At 34.6% G+C, this 17,584-nt stretch overlaps 4 protein-coding genes across 11 annotated transcripts; 1 reads left to right on the top strand and 3 right to left on the bottom strand.

Annotated features, from left to right (window-relative positions):
- Positions 1–542: 542 nt before the first annotated feature.
- Positions 543–3,504, bottom strand: LOC105787702 (probable pectin methylesterase CGR2). Its single transcript, XM_012614225.2, has 7 exons — positions 3,289–3,504; positions 2,980–3,154; positions 2,832–2,871; positions 2,679–2,714; positions 1,356–1,730; positions 1,159–1,214; positions 543–989 (listed from the first exon to the last, which is right to left on the bottom strand). The coding sequence occupies exons 2-7, from the start codon at positions 3,100–3,102 to the stop codon at positions 837–839; spliced, it is 783 nt and encodes a 260-aa protein (XP_012469679.1). The 5' UTR covers positions 3,103–3,154; positions 3,289–3,504; the 3' UTR covers positions 543–836.
- Positions 3,505–7,052: 3,548 nt separating this feature from the next.
- Positions 7,053–12,082, bottom strand: LOC105787699 (putative pentatricopeptide repeat-containing protein At5g65820). Of its 8 annotated transcripts, XM_052624841.1 has the most exons (4): positions 9,550–12,082; positions 9,084–9,424; positions 8,319–8,406; positions 7,053–8,230 (listed from the first exon to the last, which is right to left on the bottom strand). In XM_052624841.1, exon 1 carries the CDS (start codon positions 11,973–11,975, stop codon positions 10,065–10,067), a length of 1,911 nt encoding a protein of 636 aa, XP_052480801.1. In that variant the 5' UTR covers positions 11,976–12,082; the 3' UTR covers positions 7,053–8,230; positions 8,319–8,406; positions 9,084–9,424; positions 9,550–10,064. The 8 variants fall into 8 exon arrangements, with proteins under 8 accessions (XP_052480801.1, XP_052480800.1, XP_052480798.1 ...); XM_052624840.1 differs by having other exon boundaries at positions 8,319–9,424; XM_052624838.1 differs by having other exon boundaries at positions 7,053–8,406.
- LOC105789459 (DUF21 domain-containing protein At2g14520) lies at positions 7,181–9,415 on the top strand. The gene is made up of 9 exons (XM_052624857.1): positions 7,181–7,358; positions 7,441–7,517; positions 7,607–7,690; positions 7,774–7,887; positions 7,965–8,051; positions 8,137–8,276; positions 8,363–8,450; positions 8,664–8,737; positions 8,908–9,415. The coding sequence occupies exons 1-9, from the start codon at positions 7,181–7,183 to the stop codon at positions 9,413–9,415; spliced, it is 1,350 nt and encodes a 449-aa protein (XP_052480817.1).
- Positions 12,083–13,286: 1,204 nt separating the features above from the next.
- LOC105787701 (squalene epoxidase 3) lies at positions 13,287–16,446 on the bottom strand. Its single transcript, XM_012614223.2, has 8 exons — positions 16,083–16,446; positions 15,231–15,342; positions 14,979–15,153; positions 14,715–14,883; positions 14,378–14,596; positions 14,030–14,305; positions 13,681–13,959; positions 13,287–13,557 (listed from the first exon to the last, which is right to left on the bottom strand). The coding sequence occupies exons 1-8, from the start codon at positions 16,359–16,361 to the stop codon at positions 13,450–13,452; spliced, it is 1,617 nt and encodes a 538-aa protein (XP_012469677.1). The 5' UTR covers positions 16,362–16,446; the 3' UTR covers positions 13,287–13,449.
- Positions 16,447–17,584: the final 1,138 nt, after the last annotated feature.

Genomic DNA, 17,584 nt, shown 5'->3' with positions numbered 1-17,584 from the left:
CTTTGAAACTAGCCATCCGATCGATTTAAATTTAAAGCATATTCTACTCGTCAATGAATATTAATCCACTACATCGATCATTGAATTGTTGTTTGGAACTCACTAACAATCCAATGACGTAAAGAAAAACTTTTGAATAGATCAATTACTATCAAGACCTAAATATTTTTTTGTTCAAGTTAGTGCTTAAAGTAGGTGTGACTGAAGGGTTATTTGTTTTTAGGATACTAGTAGGAATTGTAGGTCATGCGGTTTGCCCCCATTGATTTTAGTCCATTGTGATTTGATCGATTTTCTGCATTCTGGCTTGAAAGTGATAGCTAAATTTTGTTGCCCCAATGGCATGTTGAGCTTGAAATGAAGAAATAAAAATCAATGAATCATGTGCAAAACATTTTGAAATCAAAGTTAAAAGCAATCTTAAAATAATCTAAAAGTTAATATATGCCAATGAGTGCCAACTACAATACCGATTGGAAATTTAGACTACCTTGTCTCATTTCATGTTACAAGAAGTTGTTTGAAGAGAAGACAAATAGAAATATGGGTAATCTCATAATGGGAAGCTAGATTTACTTCCACATTCAGAAAACAATATAACTAAATAAATGCATGTCTACAACAAATAGGTGTAATTTTCCCCATCGATTGAATTAATAAATATCAAACCTGTAATGTTAAGGGCATTAACCCATTGATACCAACATCTCTTTTACCAAATTTAGTTCCCCAACAGAGTACATGTTGTATGAGAGCTGAAGATATTTTTACTTCACCTTCAATGCATATGACAACAAAAATAATGGAAATTTGATCTTGATGACTTTCTCTTTGTATCAGTGGTATGGATTTAGGTGGAATACTTGACATGCTGGCAGGTATGAACTCTTTGACGTAGCCTGCTCAAACTTCTTCACGGCAGTTTCGTTTTCTTTTAAACTACTTTGGTCGAAAAAACGAATCCACCAAGAGGAACTCCGCATTTTAGCCTTCAGAAACGAAACAGATGTGTTAATGATGAGGTAAATTTGATCTTGATACATTCCCCAAAACAAAAATGCTGAGTAACAGTTCTGATTTTTGCTCAAATGAATGTTAAATATATACTATGGTTCGTTTAAATTCCAAATCCTGTTGTTATACTAGATGGAGACTTACTGGACGGCCGAATTTCGACAGTTCTGCCACTTTAGCCTTCTGATGACCAGGGGTACCTGATCAACAAATGAAAATATATCATGTTATAGTTATGGTACAGCTTTTCTTGTAAGAAAATATATCTGGATATAAGCATTTTCGGCCTGAGTTACTCTTGTTTTATAATTTATATAGAGCTTGAAAGAGTAAGGGATTACCAGCAAAAATAATGAGACCATCCGAGGCAACCCTGGCCAACTCAGGCAGAGTCTTGTTCAGGTATTTTGAAGACAAGTAATCAAGGGCATCCGAAACAATAACAAGAGAAAAAGACTTTGGCCTATAGGGAAGAGGGTACTTGATATCTGCCACACGTACAATCCCTTTGCCCACAAGACTCTTGCAACTTTCTTCAACATCCTCTATATCATATGGTTCCACACCCCAGGCTTCAGTATCCTCTTCTTTCAAAAGTTTGGAGACAACTGAACAGGTATCAGGGCCTACATGCAAAACCTTGTGCATGCGGTCCCCATATGCCTTCTTCAAAAATGGTATTGCCCTCTGAACTTCTAGACTGCATGTATAGTCACCTACAAAGATAACAAGAAAATAATTGATTTTCAGAACATTACACTTAATGTAATACACCCTTTCCAGAGCATGGCAATTCCATTATAATGATAGACTTTAAATGTTCCAGTTATCACGGAAGACACAAACCATATCTAACTAATATAACCGCCTCTGATATCTTACAACTTTCTTTCCTCTAAAAAGTTAAAAGTATCATAGGAGTAATATTACATTTTGCTCCCTCTACTGAAAAAATAGGCAAATTAGTCACTGTATATTAGATCAAAGAGCAAATTGGTCCTTTCTTTTAAAAACTCCATCCCTTTGTATTGTTAAAAACTGACATGGCTAAAAGAATAACTAGATAGTGACACGTACGCGTATGTCCTGCTGACGTACAAGAACTAGTTTTTAAAGGTAAAAATAGATGAATTTTTTTATAAAAGGACCAATTTGCTCTTTAATTTAACGTACAAGGACTAATTTGCCCAGCTTTTGAGCATACGGGCCTAAATGCAATCCGACTTCTAGTACAGGGGCTTCCATGATACTTTTACCCCTCTAGAAAGCACTTCAGAAGAAGATTATGACAAATTGTAAGAGATTATTTTACGATATAAGTATCAAAGGAAAGAAAGCCCCATAACCTTGAGATGCAGAAGCAAGGCCTCTAAGATCAATATTTTTTTTGTCCAAAATATTCTCTCCAATGAATAAAAATATCTTATATATACGCTCTCGGATACATATGTGCATTGAATCTTAACTAAATTTGATATAACATGTGAACTCATCCTCCCAATTTATCTACTCTACCAAACAAAGCATTAGTGAATCCACTAAATATTCAAGTAGTTCCAAAGAGACATGATGACATCAAAATCAAATAAAAATCAGTAACCTAACGAGTTAATTTCATTATGAACATTAAATCCAATGAGGAAGAAAGTAAAAGCATAACTTACCTTCGATCCGACTAACCGCTTCACCTCGGAATTTACCTATATTCGCGAACAGTATAAACAGTGTGAACAATTAATTGAACTAACAAGATCAGCATATCCAACAAACAAAATCAAGTAAACACAAATAAGAAATTCCAATAAAAAAAAGAATACCTGAACCACTATAGGCATAGCCAATGAGAAGGATAGCTCCCTGTAAATCATTTTCAAAAATATTACCCCCGTTAATTTCCTTTTCAAAATGTAACACTAATTGAAAAATTCAAAAAACAAAAAAGAAAGGAAAAGATAAAGATATTACCACAACGACAAGAGCGATAGATAAAATAGGAGAAGATCGGGATTTAGAATGTAAAGCACCAGAGAACGGGAAGTTTCCGCTGTCAACAAAGCGGCGCGTGGAGCTTACTTGCCTCCTTGACATGTTTGCTTGCTTTTACTCTCTTATAATAATATCCTTGATATAATTCTTTACACTGTACCAAACATACCAAACATCCAACAGATTTACACAAAATTTGAGCATTTAAAACAGATCCAAAAATATGAGAAAGCTTTTAGATGTTAACATAAAATGGAAGAAATTATGAAATAAAAATTAAAAATTCACCTTAGAGGAAGAATGAGAGGCTTTTGGATCTCAGATCTGTGAAGGAAAAAAAACACTTGTTTTTGCTGGGTTTTTTCTTCGAACAGTATACTGAGTTTGAAAGGGACTTTGGATTGGATTGGATTGGATACGCAGTAGTTTTATTCTATTTTTCACTGTTTTTATTTTTATTTATTTAAATTTGTTTTTGCTTAAAACTAAGATCAACCGTGTTTGAGCGCGCCTTTGTGAGTTGTGTGATACAGATATATACAGTTATTAGCGCGTCGGTGATATGACACGGCGTCGTATCGATAGCTCGAATAGCAGTAGTGCCTAATAGATTTAAGGGTAAACTACACCCAAGTCATTAAACTATTAGTCAGTTTACGTTTTGATTATTCAACTTTAAAAACTTACAAAATGGTCACTGAACTAGCCGAAAGTTTGCATTTAAATCACTGGGCTGTTAAAATCGTTATTGCATGTCATTCTCTGTTCATATCGCTTGCACCAATAAAAAACTCTTATTCTTTTTCTATTTTATAGTTCAAGTTTTTTTTTTCATGAAATATGTTTGAACATTATAAATCTGCAAATCAAAATCCAAACAGCTTTTTTCTCTAATATCTAATATTGGTTGCCAGATCGATTTGGATCTTATGTTATTCTACTTGTCAATGGGTATTGATCCACTATATCGATCAACGAATTATTGCTTAGAACTCACAAGGGAAGCTTTTTTTAGGAAAAAAAATTAACATCCTAATGACTTAAATAAAAACTTTCAAATAGTTCAATGACTTAAATGAAAGCTTTTAAATAGTTCAGTGAGCATCTTGTAACTTTTTAACATTGGGTATAGTTTGCCATTGATTTAAATAAACTAAATGGGTTTAATACACTTTTTGGGCCTAAACTTGGTAATTTTTTCACATTGGGGCCTAGACATTTTTTTGTCTAAGTTAGTCCTTGATACTTTCTTGAAAACTAAAGTTTAATCCCCCGTATGGGAACAATTGCCAAGTTCAAGGACTAACTTTAAGCAAAATAAAGTTCAAACTTTAATGTGGGAACAATTGCTAAGTTTAGGGACTAACTTGAGATGTTAAAAATAATGTTATCTTTAATTCAAATCTCATGTACATTCCTTGATACTAATCATATGGTATACCCACTATTTGGGTGAAAGAAATAAAATTTAACCAATAATTTATTTTTAATAACAATAATTATTAACTTACAATAGGGCATTTTCTCCATCAGAAAACAAAAGTAGTGATAAGAACACTTGAAAACTTTTGGCACCACAAAAAGTTCATATGTTTCTTTGGTTGCGGGCTCACGAGAGAATCTTGACTAACGAGGAATGCACAATGTGATGTATGTCTCACTATCCTTTTTGTGATCGTTGTAGTTTATCTATTGAATCTGCTTTGCATGCAGTTAGGGATTGTGGCTTCGCCCAAGTAGTTTGGAAAGTTGCTATTCCAAACTCCAGTTAGGGGTTTTCTTTAACCTTCCCCTTGTTGAGTGGATCTTGTGGAACACTAGGAATGTAAAGAAATTATCAATCCAAAACGGTGAATGGAGCACCTTCTTTTCCATTGTTTGTTGGTTCATTTGGAAGAATCAGAATGATTTTATTTTTAACAACGATAATGGTAATAACCATGAGCTTATTGCCTCAACAGAAGCGTGGACGAGTCGTTGAACAACAAAACTAGGACGCCTAGTTGGGATATTTCTACTAGTTGGAGGAAGCGGTGGCATTTCCTTGATACCGATTGGACCAAGATTAATGTGGAGCGGCTATTTGAGGAGTTATAAGAGGACCCTAAGGGGGATGGCTTATGGGATTTGGCATGGTGATAGACTTGGTTGATATCTTTCAGGTAGAAGCTAAGGCGATGCTTGAAGTGTTGAAACTAGCTTGGGAGTGGGGATTTGACAAGTGGAAGTGGAAACCAACAATGCTCTCTTACTAGAAATTTTGCGTTCTGGTTTTGCTTGTGTAAACAATATAGCTGAAGTCAGATTGCTCCACACTTGGATTGCTAAAGATTGGCAAGTGAAGCTTAGACTTTTATTGAGAGATTGCAACAAAGCCGCTGGCTGCTTGGCTAAGGAAATCTCGGGAAGCTTGAACTAATTGATCATCCTTGATGAATATCTAATCTATGTGCAACGTCTATTGGAAGCTAATGTTTATCACGCCACGTCTGATGTAATCGACGAAAATTAGACTAGTTTTGTTTTAGTCTAATATTTTTCTTCTACCAAAAGAATTATAACAATAATTATTGATAAATTAATAAAATTTAATTTGTTTTAATTAGATTTTGTTTGCGTATGATCGAGATATTAAAATTTTATGCACCAAAACTTAAATCATTTAGAATAATATTTTATTTTATTTTTAAAATAAATTAAACTATGTATATAATCATTTTAATATGAGAAATTATAAAAATTAAAATGAGTGAATTTCCATTACTATATAAATTGTGAGACCATAATGCCTACATTATATGTAAAATAAGGTTGAATATAATATATTTAAAAGTATAAAAATATCAAATTTATAAATATTTTTAATTCGATACTAAATCATCCAACAAATCAAATAAACTTTTAAAAAATCATAAATATTATATTCACATTTATTTGATTATTCAACTTATACCATTCTCAAATATTCTAAAGTACAATTTTGTGACATAATCTGATTCTTAGAATAATGTCATCAAATTCAAAACATCAGGTGTGAGAACAAGATGCCAGAATAAATATTGTCCAATTTTAGGACAAAAAATCGAAAGTCGGTTCGATTAGATAGTGTTCGAATGTTTTTAGTTTATAATTTTAAAATAATTTATTTCTATTTATGATTTTTGAAAATTTATCGAATAATGTCAAAATAAAATTCATAAAACGGAAACTATTTTATCAAATAAAATTTAAAGTTTAAAGATTTAAAACTTAAAATTAATATAAAAATTGAAAAAGGAATCAATACTATTTAAAAAATTAAATCAAATCCAACCCAATCCTATACAAATTGTGGGTTATATTCCCAGCCTCCCACAATCTTTACCTTTTTATTGTTGCATCTCCTAGCTGACTTTGGCAGCCGACAATTTCCTAATAAATTACAAAAAGAGCTTAGAGCAAGGTTATTAAACTATTAATAAATTTATGTTTTAGTCTTTTAATTTTAAAAAATTATAAAATGATCATTAAATTATTTAAAAGTTTTCGTTTAAGTCATTCAACTTTAATTTTTTTTTTGTGATTAACATGTGAACTACAACATAAATTATCTTGTCAATATCGTCAAAATTTTAATGGTTTAGTCTATTTTCTTTTGTTTAAAAACACAATTTTATTAAAATTTTAGTGTTGAGAGCCAAAAAAAAAAAAAACTTAAGAGGAAAGTCACAAAGGAATAAATGTTAGACATTGTATCACAATTATTTTTAAAATGTGATCAATCATACTTAAAAGGATGAGCCTTGGCTCTCCAAAATTGTAAAATTTCATTCTAGTCCCTTTAGAAATTTCGAAATCATAAATTGATGCAATGATAAAATTACATTTTTGACTTGAAGATGATAAAATATTGTCTTAGTTCATTTAAAAAATTTGAAATTATCTTTGGTTCATCTGTTTCACATTGTTGCCTTCATCACCTTTCAACCAGTCCTTCCTTTTGAAGGAATCCAAAAGAAGAAAAGGTTTTCTTTTCCAGACATTCCTTTAACACTTTGACATAACCATACAGATAAAAAAAAAAGAAGGGTCAGAATCCTACTTTTATTCTGTATAATATAAGTTAAAATGTTCATGAACCATTAATGCAAAGCTCACAGTACATAAAACAAACCTCATAAGATAAACAAATAGAGCAACAATGGAAGTTGAGTATCATTGCTGCGAAACAGGGCTCTTCATTAGGATCACTATCGTTGCTGGTCTCGTTTTGTTTGCCGGATTGATGTCTGGTCTTACAATGGGGCTCATGTCTTTAAGCCTCGTTGATCTCGAAGTGCTCGCTGAATCTGGAACACTGACCAATAGCAAACATGCCGGTATGTAATGTTCCCATGACACCCTCTAACTTGCTTCTTCAAATGAGTTCCATTTACAGTGTTTTTCATTGATTCATTACAGCAAAGATACTTCCAGTTGTTAGGAGACAACATTTGCTCCTCTGCACTTTGCTCATCTGCAATGCTGCAGCTATGGAGGTGCGAAATATGAAACCGTTTGACAACTTTTTAAGGTATTTTGTCGACAGTTGAGAGCTTCTAACTTGTGAGGTTACATGATTTTATAGGCCCTTCCAATTTTTCTAGACAGCTTGGTGTCAGCTTGGGGTGCAATCCTTATTTCAGTCACCCTCATACTTATGTTTGGTGAGGTAAGTTACTAAGCTGTAAGCTCCATTTCATGTTCTTGGTCACATGTTTTAAGCTCGTCTTGCTCTCTTTCTTTACGATTCAGATCGCTCCGCAAGCGGTTTGTACACGGTATGGATTGGCGATTGGTGCAAAAGTTGCTCCATTTGTTCGAGTCCTCATTTGGATTTGTTTCCCAGTTGCATATCCAATAAGCAAGGTGAAAACTGAAAACTGAATCAATTTCACTATATCTCAGCTGAACCTCTTATCTCTGCTCTGTGTTTGTTTCATTAGCTATTAGACCTTCTCCTTGGAGAAGGACACGAGGCTCTTTTCCGCCGTGCTGAGTTGAAGACACTTGTCGATTTGCACGGCAACGAGGTATGATAATGTCCCTTTTCAACTACAAATCTAACAAATCAATAGCAGCAATGCAAAGTAAAAACAATCTAATCTTTTTGTGTAGGCTGGCAAAGGTGGAGAATTGACACGTGATGAGACAACAATCATAGCAGGTGCACTTGAGCTAAGTAAGAAAACAGCAATGGATGCAATGACACCTATATCAGAAACTTTTGCAATTAATATTAATGCCAAGTTAAACAGGCAAGAAGAGATGTGGTAAACAACATTATAAGTTACATTTACCATGGATGAAATTTAACCAGTATATGCAATACAAAAACATGCAGAGATTTGATGAAGTTGATCCTGGAGAAAGGGCATAGCAGGGTACCTGTTTACCACGAGAGAATAGAGAACATAATTGGGCTTATTTTGGTAATTCTCTTAATGTCAGTCCAATAAAAATTGGGATAATAGTTATTTTGGTCTGTAGCAACTAATAGTGCTATCAAGTTGGATCTACTATGACATTATGTCAAGTTCCAAATTTCAGCATAACAAAGAGACTAAAATCACAATTAGACCATTGAAAATGTTTTTGCAATTTTTGTTTGATAGGGCCACTAATATTCTAGTTTTTCATATTAGGTGAAGAACTTATTAACCATCCATCCAGCATCTGAGGTGCCTGTTAAAAACATCACCATTCGCAGGATTTCAAGGTAGTTTTACTTGTACCAAGTACACAACATATTCGAATATGGGTACGGAATACTTGGGAAAAGTTTAACATGCTCGTATTTGACGCTCACCCAAATTAAAGTAACATATACAGATTGTTATTATCTACTAAGATTTGGTTTAATATGTGTGTTGTTTGTTTGTGTTCCAGGGTTCCTGAGTCAATGCCTTTATATGACATACTAAATGAGTTTCAAAAAGGTCACAATCATATGGGCGTTGTTGTAAGGCAGAACAACAAAACAGAGCATGCAACCAGTGAACGGCCAAACAAAGAGGTGAAGGTGGACATCAATGGTAAAAAGCATCAAAAGGGAAAATGCTTACCGAGCAAGAGATCAGTCAAGATATGGAAAGGCTTAGAAGGAAATTCAGGGAGAGTGTCGTCCAAAATCAAGAAATGGGGAAGGAACTTCCACTCGGAGATACTGCAATTCAACAATGATTCGCTCCCAGCGACCACTGGAGAAGGGGAAGCTACTGGCATTATAACACTGGAAGATGTCATTGAAGAGCTTTTGCAAGTAAATGATTTCTTCTTTTGTTTTCATGAATGGATATCTCAATTAACTTTTTTATTTTATTTTTGCACATGCAGGAGGAGATCTTTGACGAGACAGATCATTGCCATGAACATTAATGATATCTCCATAGAGTGAAGCACAAACCTACAGAAAAGAAGAAGGATTTGATAATGCATAGAATACAGGAAGAATTTTTGAATTATTTATCATGGTTTGTCAATTATAAATTTATAATGACTACTAAAGTTGGCAAGGCATGTTTAATATACCTGTTGTATATATACACCTGTTATGCAGGAGTTAGAGAATTTTGATATGTTTAATGAATACTTGTGTTGAACTATAAAGTTAATGATCAGAAATGTATCATTTTCCTCACAAACAGTTACTACCAACAATGTTGTTGTATGGCAACCAAAAGTCAAAGCATTTCAGATGCTCCAAATAGGCAACCATATCAACCAAGGATTCTAGGCCTGATTAGAAATAAATTGCAGACCAGCCAAGTCATGAATGAAAAAAGTATTTTTAGGAAGGAAAGCCAGATATAATAAATACAAGGAACACCTAAAAAGGAGTGATAATGTGCAAGAAAAATGATGCTTGGCATCGAAAAGCAGTGGCCATGGACTTCTTTCTAGTTCTGACTACCTGCAGAACAAGCTGACTGGTTCTAAAGAATATAGAGGCTCCCCAATTTCTCTACTCAATACCAAAGCAATCTGATCAGTAATTCTGTTATTAGGTTCATTACTTGGCACATGACCACCTTGTGATGAAGTTATTAAATGCCAGATCTACTACGGGCTGGACCCCATCGCCGTCGACGAGCCCTTCTCTTTCTACCATCTGTCTTTTCCTTTATTTTTTCTTTCAAGTCTCTCTCCCCTCGCCGTTTATACATCTTAAAAGTGATCTCTCTGTCTGCAGCCATCTTCCTCACCTTTTCTGTTATCTCAGCTGCGATCTGCCTGTTATACAGTTTCCTCAAACCCTTCATGAGCTTTGCAAAAGTATCAGGCTGTGGCATTAAATCTGCATCCATCATTTCCATACAATACGAACAGGCTTCCTTCACCAGCCCTTCCGAGAAAAGGGCATGAATCCATATTGTCCATGCAGACACATTAAGTTCACATCCTTTACTAACGATACAACTCCATAAATCCTTAGCCATTTCAAGCTTCTCAGCCCTTAACAAAGAATTCAACAAATCCTTCAAAACCCCATATTGAGGAACACAAAACAGACCTCTTCCAACCATTTCTTTAAAAAGCTCACAGGCCTCAACCAAACATCCTTGTGCAATAAAACCATGGATCATAACAATGAAACTATCAACTCCAGGACTAAATCCACTTCTTTCCATCTCATCCCAAACCCGAGCAGCTTCTTTAACTTCCTCTAACTTACAAGCTAATCGAATAACCACATTATAAATACCAGCATCTGGAACACAACCAATCTTCCTCATCTCCTCTATCAACTCCAAACACTTTTCTAACTCTTCCTTCTTCTCATGAGCCACCATAATATGCAAATAAGTCAACGAATTTGGTACAAGCCCTTCTGTTTTCATCCTATCCAAAAGCTCATAAGCTCTCTCAAGCTTCCCCCACTTACAAAACCCACTTATCAAAGTAGTATAAGCCAAAACATCACCTTGACAACCATTTTTCTCCATTTCATCAAAAACCCTCATTGCTTCCACCATTCTATCAGCCTTACAAAGTCCCTGAATCACAATGGTATATGAACATGCATTGGGGTCAATCCCTTTGCTCCTCATTTCTTTCAACAGATCAAAAGCATCCCCCATTTTGTTTCCTAAAACATACCCACTCAACAAATTGTTATAAACCACAATATCCGGCTCGAAACCAGCTTCTTTCATTTGAATCAACACATGTTTAGCTTCCAAAATCTTCCCTTCTTTACACCAACCATATAACAAAGAAGTGAAAATTTTTAAATTCGGCTTAAACCTCACCTTCATTTCCTCAAAAACTAAAGCTGCTTCTTTTACATCCCCATTTTTACATAAAGCATCTAACAATGCCCCAAACACGGCCTCGTCTTGTGGACAACCGTACTTAGGCATTTCATCGAACACTTCAATGGCTTTTTTAACCATCCGTGAAGAAGCAAACCTTCTTATCAAAACAACAAACAATTCAGCCGTAATGAAATGGGGATTTTCATTTCTGATTTCTTCAAGTAATGCCCAAACGGCACCGAATTGTCTCATCTTGCCTAAAATCTTAATCATCGCTTTGTAAATTTCATAGCTTGGGTGATACCCAGGTTGTTTCGATGCCCAAGTGAAGAACTTGTAACCCAAATTACCGGCGTCGCCACACCGGTTCAATACGCGTTCGGTTAAACCGTGGCGAAAAACGACGCCGGACTGTTGTAAAGCGAGGTTCAACTTTGGGGCCCGAGTGTGGAACTTTCGGAGGATTCTGTAAATCTTTTCGACATCGGAAGCAAAGTCGTCGACACGTCGGTCGTTTTCGGGTTCAAATTCGGGTTGTGGGGTTCTAAGGGTAACTAAACCGAACCGGGGTTTGGAACTGGTCGAGAAGCCGTCGTCGTTGTTGCTGGGAATGAAGTGGTGGGTGTTTGGATAGGAGGAAAGTGAAAGAAAACGGTGTTTGGGGATAAGAGAGAATGATTTGGAAGAGAATCTTCGCATTGCTTTTATGTTGTTAGCAAAGGGTGAAAAGCTTTAACCTATTTTCTCAGCAGATGTTACCATTTTCTTGCATTTTCTCGGAAAATGAGTGTTATTTTCACAAGGGTGAAGAACGGAAATTTAAAACGTCAAATTTTATAAAAAGTCTGTATTATGTGTTTTTTTTCCGATTTAGTCCCTACTATAATTTTTATTTTTGGTCCTCTATTTTTTGCGTTAATTCCGTGATAATGCTTCTTGATATATTTTGGTAAAAAATCTCTTCATTCCCTCTCAATTTCAACATTAAGCAAATTAGTCCCTCTGGAAAAAATAATAACAATTTAATGTATGTCAATTTTGAAAGTGAGCAACTAAGGACAATTAATCATTATGTTATTGTTTTCCATCAATTGTACATGATTTTGATTAGTATAATAATAAATTTAGCCTTCAAAGTTAACATATTATATCAATTTGGTCCTAAGTTAACAAATTTATCTTGCAATATTTGTGTAAATGTTGAGGTTTAATTTGTTGAATTTTTTAGAATTAAGGCCAAAATGTGTAAACATTGAAAGCTAAATTTGTTATCATCTTGATTTGCTCAATTTCAAATTGAAAGAGACTAGAGAGATTTTTACCATATATTTTATATGGTTTGGTAAATATTATATGTTTTATTTAATTTTTGTGTCCTTTTTAGATGTGCAAAAAAAAAGTGTCCAACTTGTTTTTTTGTATAAAAGTGTTTTTTTATGTTTTACTCATCCAACTTTAAAAAGTTACAAAATGGTCATTTAATTGTTAAGTTTTTATGTAAGTCATTACACTGTTAAGTTTTTTTTTTTAAAGTTTCGGATGGCAAGTTCCAACCATCAATTTGACAATCGATACAACAGATCAATACCCATTGACAAGTGGAACATACCTTAAATACAAATTGATTTGACAATTAGTGTCGAAAATCAAAGAAGAAAGTTGTTTAGATTTTGGTTCATAGATTCGTGACATTCAAAGTTGTTTCATACAAAAAAAAAAACTGAGCAGGGGAAAGAGAGCTTTTGATTGGCGTAGGTGGTGAGAACTAAGAAAGACATACAACAACAATTTTAACAACCCGGTAGCTTAAATGAAAACTAGTTCAATAACTATTTTATAACTTACTAATAATTTAGTGGCCTTATACGTTATTTCCCCAAATTTTATACATAAACTTCTTAATTTTTGAATATATTTACATTATAGCATTATAATTATTATAAAATTAATTTTTATTTGATATAAATTATATAAGGGATAGGGAGAATTTAATTTTTAACAGAGGTTCCATTTGGAGAATTGAAGAGTGGGAGAATTCTGTTCATAGAAAGAACGGTATCAAAACATATCTTACAGTTGTACAATGTCCTCATCATACATGCAACATAACACTTATCAATCATGGGGTCTAAAGCAAAGAGGTAACGGTTTCAATCTTTTAATCTTGGTTGCATCAGTTGACGACAGGAGGAGCTCGATATACCGCCGGAACCGTAGCTGGGAAGAACATCTGCCTCACTCCCTCTGCCTTGATTATGGGGAAAATAATTCCAGATGCACTCTGCAATATACAGGGAACAATGTTCAGCACAAGGTGTCGACATCCAATATGCTTATACAGATTTTATGCATTCATTTCGGATTCGAATAACATTCAAGAGCTTAGAGGGTTGAAATTTCGTACCCAAATTAACCTAGCTCCAATCCACATGCGTTGGAACGAAGGAAACGGTAGGATCAGACGACCGACTCCGTAAATCGCGACGGCAAAGAAATGAAGTACTAAACTCAACGGCTGAGGGTTTAGACCGGAGAGTAAAGCCACTGGTCCTGTTGAAAAAACACCTCCAAGGCTCAAATAGTCGAAACAGGCTTGGCGCATTTCCTTCCTTGCTTCGTCAGGTGAAGCGGAAAACACCTTGTAAAGAGCACCGGCCAGAGTATTTATTGTAGATGCGACAGGCTGCGAAAAGACGTTGTGTTATGAGCGAACCGCAAGAAAATATTGAAAGTATATTGTGAAGCCAACTGACTTTGCGTAACGTGTAGAATGATTCGAGATAGCTGGTTAAGGAGGCTGCATCATGAAGGTTATGCAAAGGCCTAAGAAGATCTCGAAGTACAACAATATCGGACAATGCTACGGTCATACCACCGCCGGTTAAAGGATGGCGCATGTTGAAAGCATCTCCCATAAGAAGTGCACCTGGAGTCGGATGAGGATCAGCCGGCATGCTTCTATTTGGCATGGTTCGGATATTACCTTTGTCTACTGCAGCTATGAAGGCATCGCGAAGCTCGGGTGGAACCTGAAACAGAACACTCTCTTCCATTAAACCATGATAAAACAATGTTTGCAGTGGGCAATCAATGCAAGATACCTGTTGTGCCACCACGGTCTTCAAATGATTCGCCATTTCCCCATTAGCAACGGAAGGAACTTTCTTCCCAGGTACATCGACCAAGCAACGAACCTCTGTGCTACTAATGGGATAAAACAAGATGGGTGAAGGATCGGCTAGGATAACGTGGCCGTGATTCGAAAACGGGAGTTCACAGTTCTCTAAGACCAAACCCACAAAACAAGAGGGTACATCCACCTATAGAACATCACCAACAAAACAAGCATATGCATATTGAATTGTAGTTCAAAAGAACACGTTATGTTAGCCATGGTTGTTTTACTTTATAGAACAATTATAAGACAACAACTTTCACCTTAGGGTTGCAAAGAGACCGGCGGAGGTTCGAAAAACAACCGTCGCATACAATCGTAAGAGGAGCATAAGCTCTTAGTTCTTCACCATCTTTAGTTTTGTATTGCACCCCTATAATTGTCCCTTTTTCTTCAAGCAAAGATGTCACTGTCCCTTGCTCTAGCTTTGCACTGAAAATTTATACATAACAATGGTGAAAGAAGATCAATTTTAAGTTTATATGACAATGCTGCAGTACTAAACCGAGGAACCAAAAAAGATTTACTTCGGAAGAGTAGCGGCTTTTTCTCTCATCCTTTGTATGAAACGGCCGTTATGGAAGCTTCGTCCTGAAACATCTGCCTGAAACTTCCCCAAGGGATATGACAATTTTGTGTTTCTCCCGTCTTTGAAGAGAGCGTACCCGAGCACACGCTGAGCATCGATGTCCTCTACGCAATCTGTAAATCAAGAGTACATGAACTTAACAAGTTGCATTTTGAAATCATGGGCAACAGATTCAACCATATGCATATACCTTCAAGGCCTAATTCAACTAGTTTAAGGTACCCTCCTGGCTGCAACAGTTCTCCAACGATCCGATCCGGTTCGGTCAAGTCTCGTTCGATCACATGAACTCGCCTTCCATCCTGGAAATGGTTGTTATTTTCGATATAGCATTAAATAAACTCAAAAAGTTCAAGCACTTTTAATGATTCTAATGCTTCAGAAATTATGTATTAAACAACCTCTATAACAAACCGTTTATATGTTACTAATATCTAAGAGTGCCTCGATTGATTGCGATACGAAAATACAACCTATAAGATGTAACTAGGTGGTATTATACTTACAAATATATGACATATATATCTTAGGTTTAATTTTTCCTGCATATAAATGATTACATAATTAACTACACACAATACCGATTTCTCCTCTGAACTTTGCAGGTTATATCTCTATCAATCAAGGCGCTTATTACTGAACTTAAGCCCACAACAGACTTCATAAGGCTCTCGAGCTCTCCACAAAGTCGGAGAACAACCACAAGGACAATAAGTAATATTATTGAAGACTGGATTACACTTCGAAAACTTCTTTCAGCTACCAATCTGTTAATAGTTTGTTTAGCAGAAAATCCAAATTTGCAGTCATCACCAAGAAAAATCTATATATTATATATGCTAAACTATCTTTTTCATGGCAACTAGGTCAACAAAGTCAAAGTCCAAACCAGTTTTGTTTACGTGAAAGCAAAAAACTAATAATAATAAATCTCAAGCAAAAGCAAAATGAATGAAAACCCAGATTTTGATCAACACTGAAATCTCATTTTTCCTGTGAAAAAAATTACAACATTACATAGTACGAAAATTAGAAATTTTACCTTGCCAAGGGTATAAGCAAGAGCAGCACCAGCAACACCGGCACCGACGATGATGACGTCATCGCCGGAACCATTTCCAGGCGAGCATTCTCCTTTGCCGGCGCCGGTTTGGGTCTTAATTTCCCTAGAATACCCTGTCTCGAATCTCTTCTTCCTGGTGTTATTATCATTATTATTATTATTATTATTATTATAGCGCCGCAAAATGAAAAGAAAAAGGAAGGCAAAAAGGGAAACCAAGAACGTGCCGACAATATAATTATCGAAAAACATCTCCATTTTTTTTTTCTTTCAAATTTGGGAATGAAGGAGAAGAGAGAGATAGAAGGTTCTAGGTTTATGCAACAATGTGGTAGATTTTGGAAATGGTGCTTTGTGAAGTATAAATGTAGAAGAAAGTATGATATGTGGTGCTGAATGGAGGTGTGTTGTACGTATGGGACCAGCGACTAATATGGTAGTTAAAGAGTTAAGCTAAAGCATTGAAGAACATTGAATCATAATATTTAAAGTTTTTTTAAAAACAGGGTCGCATTTTCATATATATTTACTTAAAATTTACAGCTTTCAACTTCTTGTCTTTGAAGTGGGAAGACGACGACCAATACCATGATTTTGGCTGCTAGCAAATAGCAGAAGAAGATGGTCTCTTGTCTCTCCATCCGTCTCTCTTTGCTTACATCCGAAATATAGAAGGATTTAGATAAAAATATGTAGAATTTGAGTAAAATTAATTTTATTTAAAATAATATATTTCAAAGTCTAAGCTGAATTGATTTTATACTTTTATAATATATATTTAATTTTTTGTTACGTTGTCTATATTTAAAATTTTAATAAAATAAAAATATTAAAATATTACATATTAAATTAAAATTTATTAGTGGGCCTAAAACAATTTTAAACGGGCTTGAATAAAATTTTAGACTCATATTTTAAATTTAATTAAGCTTAAACAAATATAAAATACACTAATATTAATATCATGTATAAATCTAACCTAATCAATAAACACGGCCAAAACTTCAATGACTTCAACTTAGCCACTTAGATTTGAGTCTCATTAAATGTGTGTATTATATATAAATTTTGTTTAGATTTGTTCAAGCTTAAATCTGGTTATGTGCATATCATTTTATCTCAAATTTTCAAATTAAAAGTAAAAAATTAAATTCAAAAGTTCAAAAATACAAGAACAAGACCCATAATTAGACCCATTTTATTTTTACATTTTACAAATAAGATTAATTTAGTAATTTCCTTTATTTTCAAAAAGAAATTATCAAATGAAAATTATAGTTGTTAACGGAGATAAATTGATTATTATAGAAGTCAACTTCATTATAAGTTCTAATGATATTTGCTACTTTTGACATAATGATTAGGACTACTCATAGTCCCCTTCCTACCCATAAATAGGAGGAAATGCGTTACAACACACTCGAAACTACGTCTTACTACGTTGACAACAATATCTATAAACTCAATTGGATAATAAATTT

Source organism: Gossypium raimondii, chromosome 2 (assembly GCF_025698545.1).
Source record: "Gossypium raimondii isolate GPD5lz chromosome 2, ASM2569854v1, whole genome shotgun sequence".
In the NCBI taxonomy this organism is placed as follows: Eukaryota; Viridiplantae; Streptophyta; class Magnoliopsida; order Malvales; family Malvaceae; genus Gossypium; species Gossypium raimondii.
This window is presented reverse-complemented; position numbering and strand designations above follow the sequence as displayed.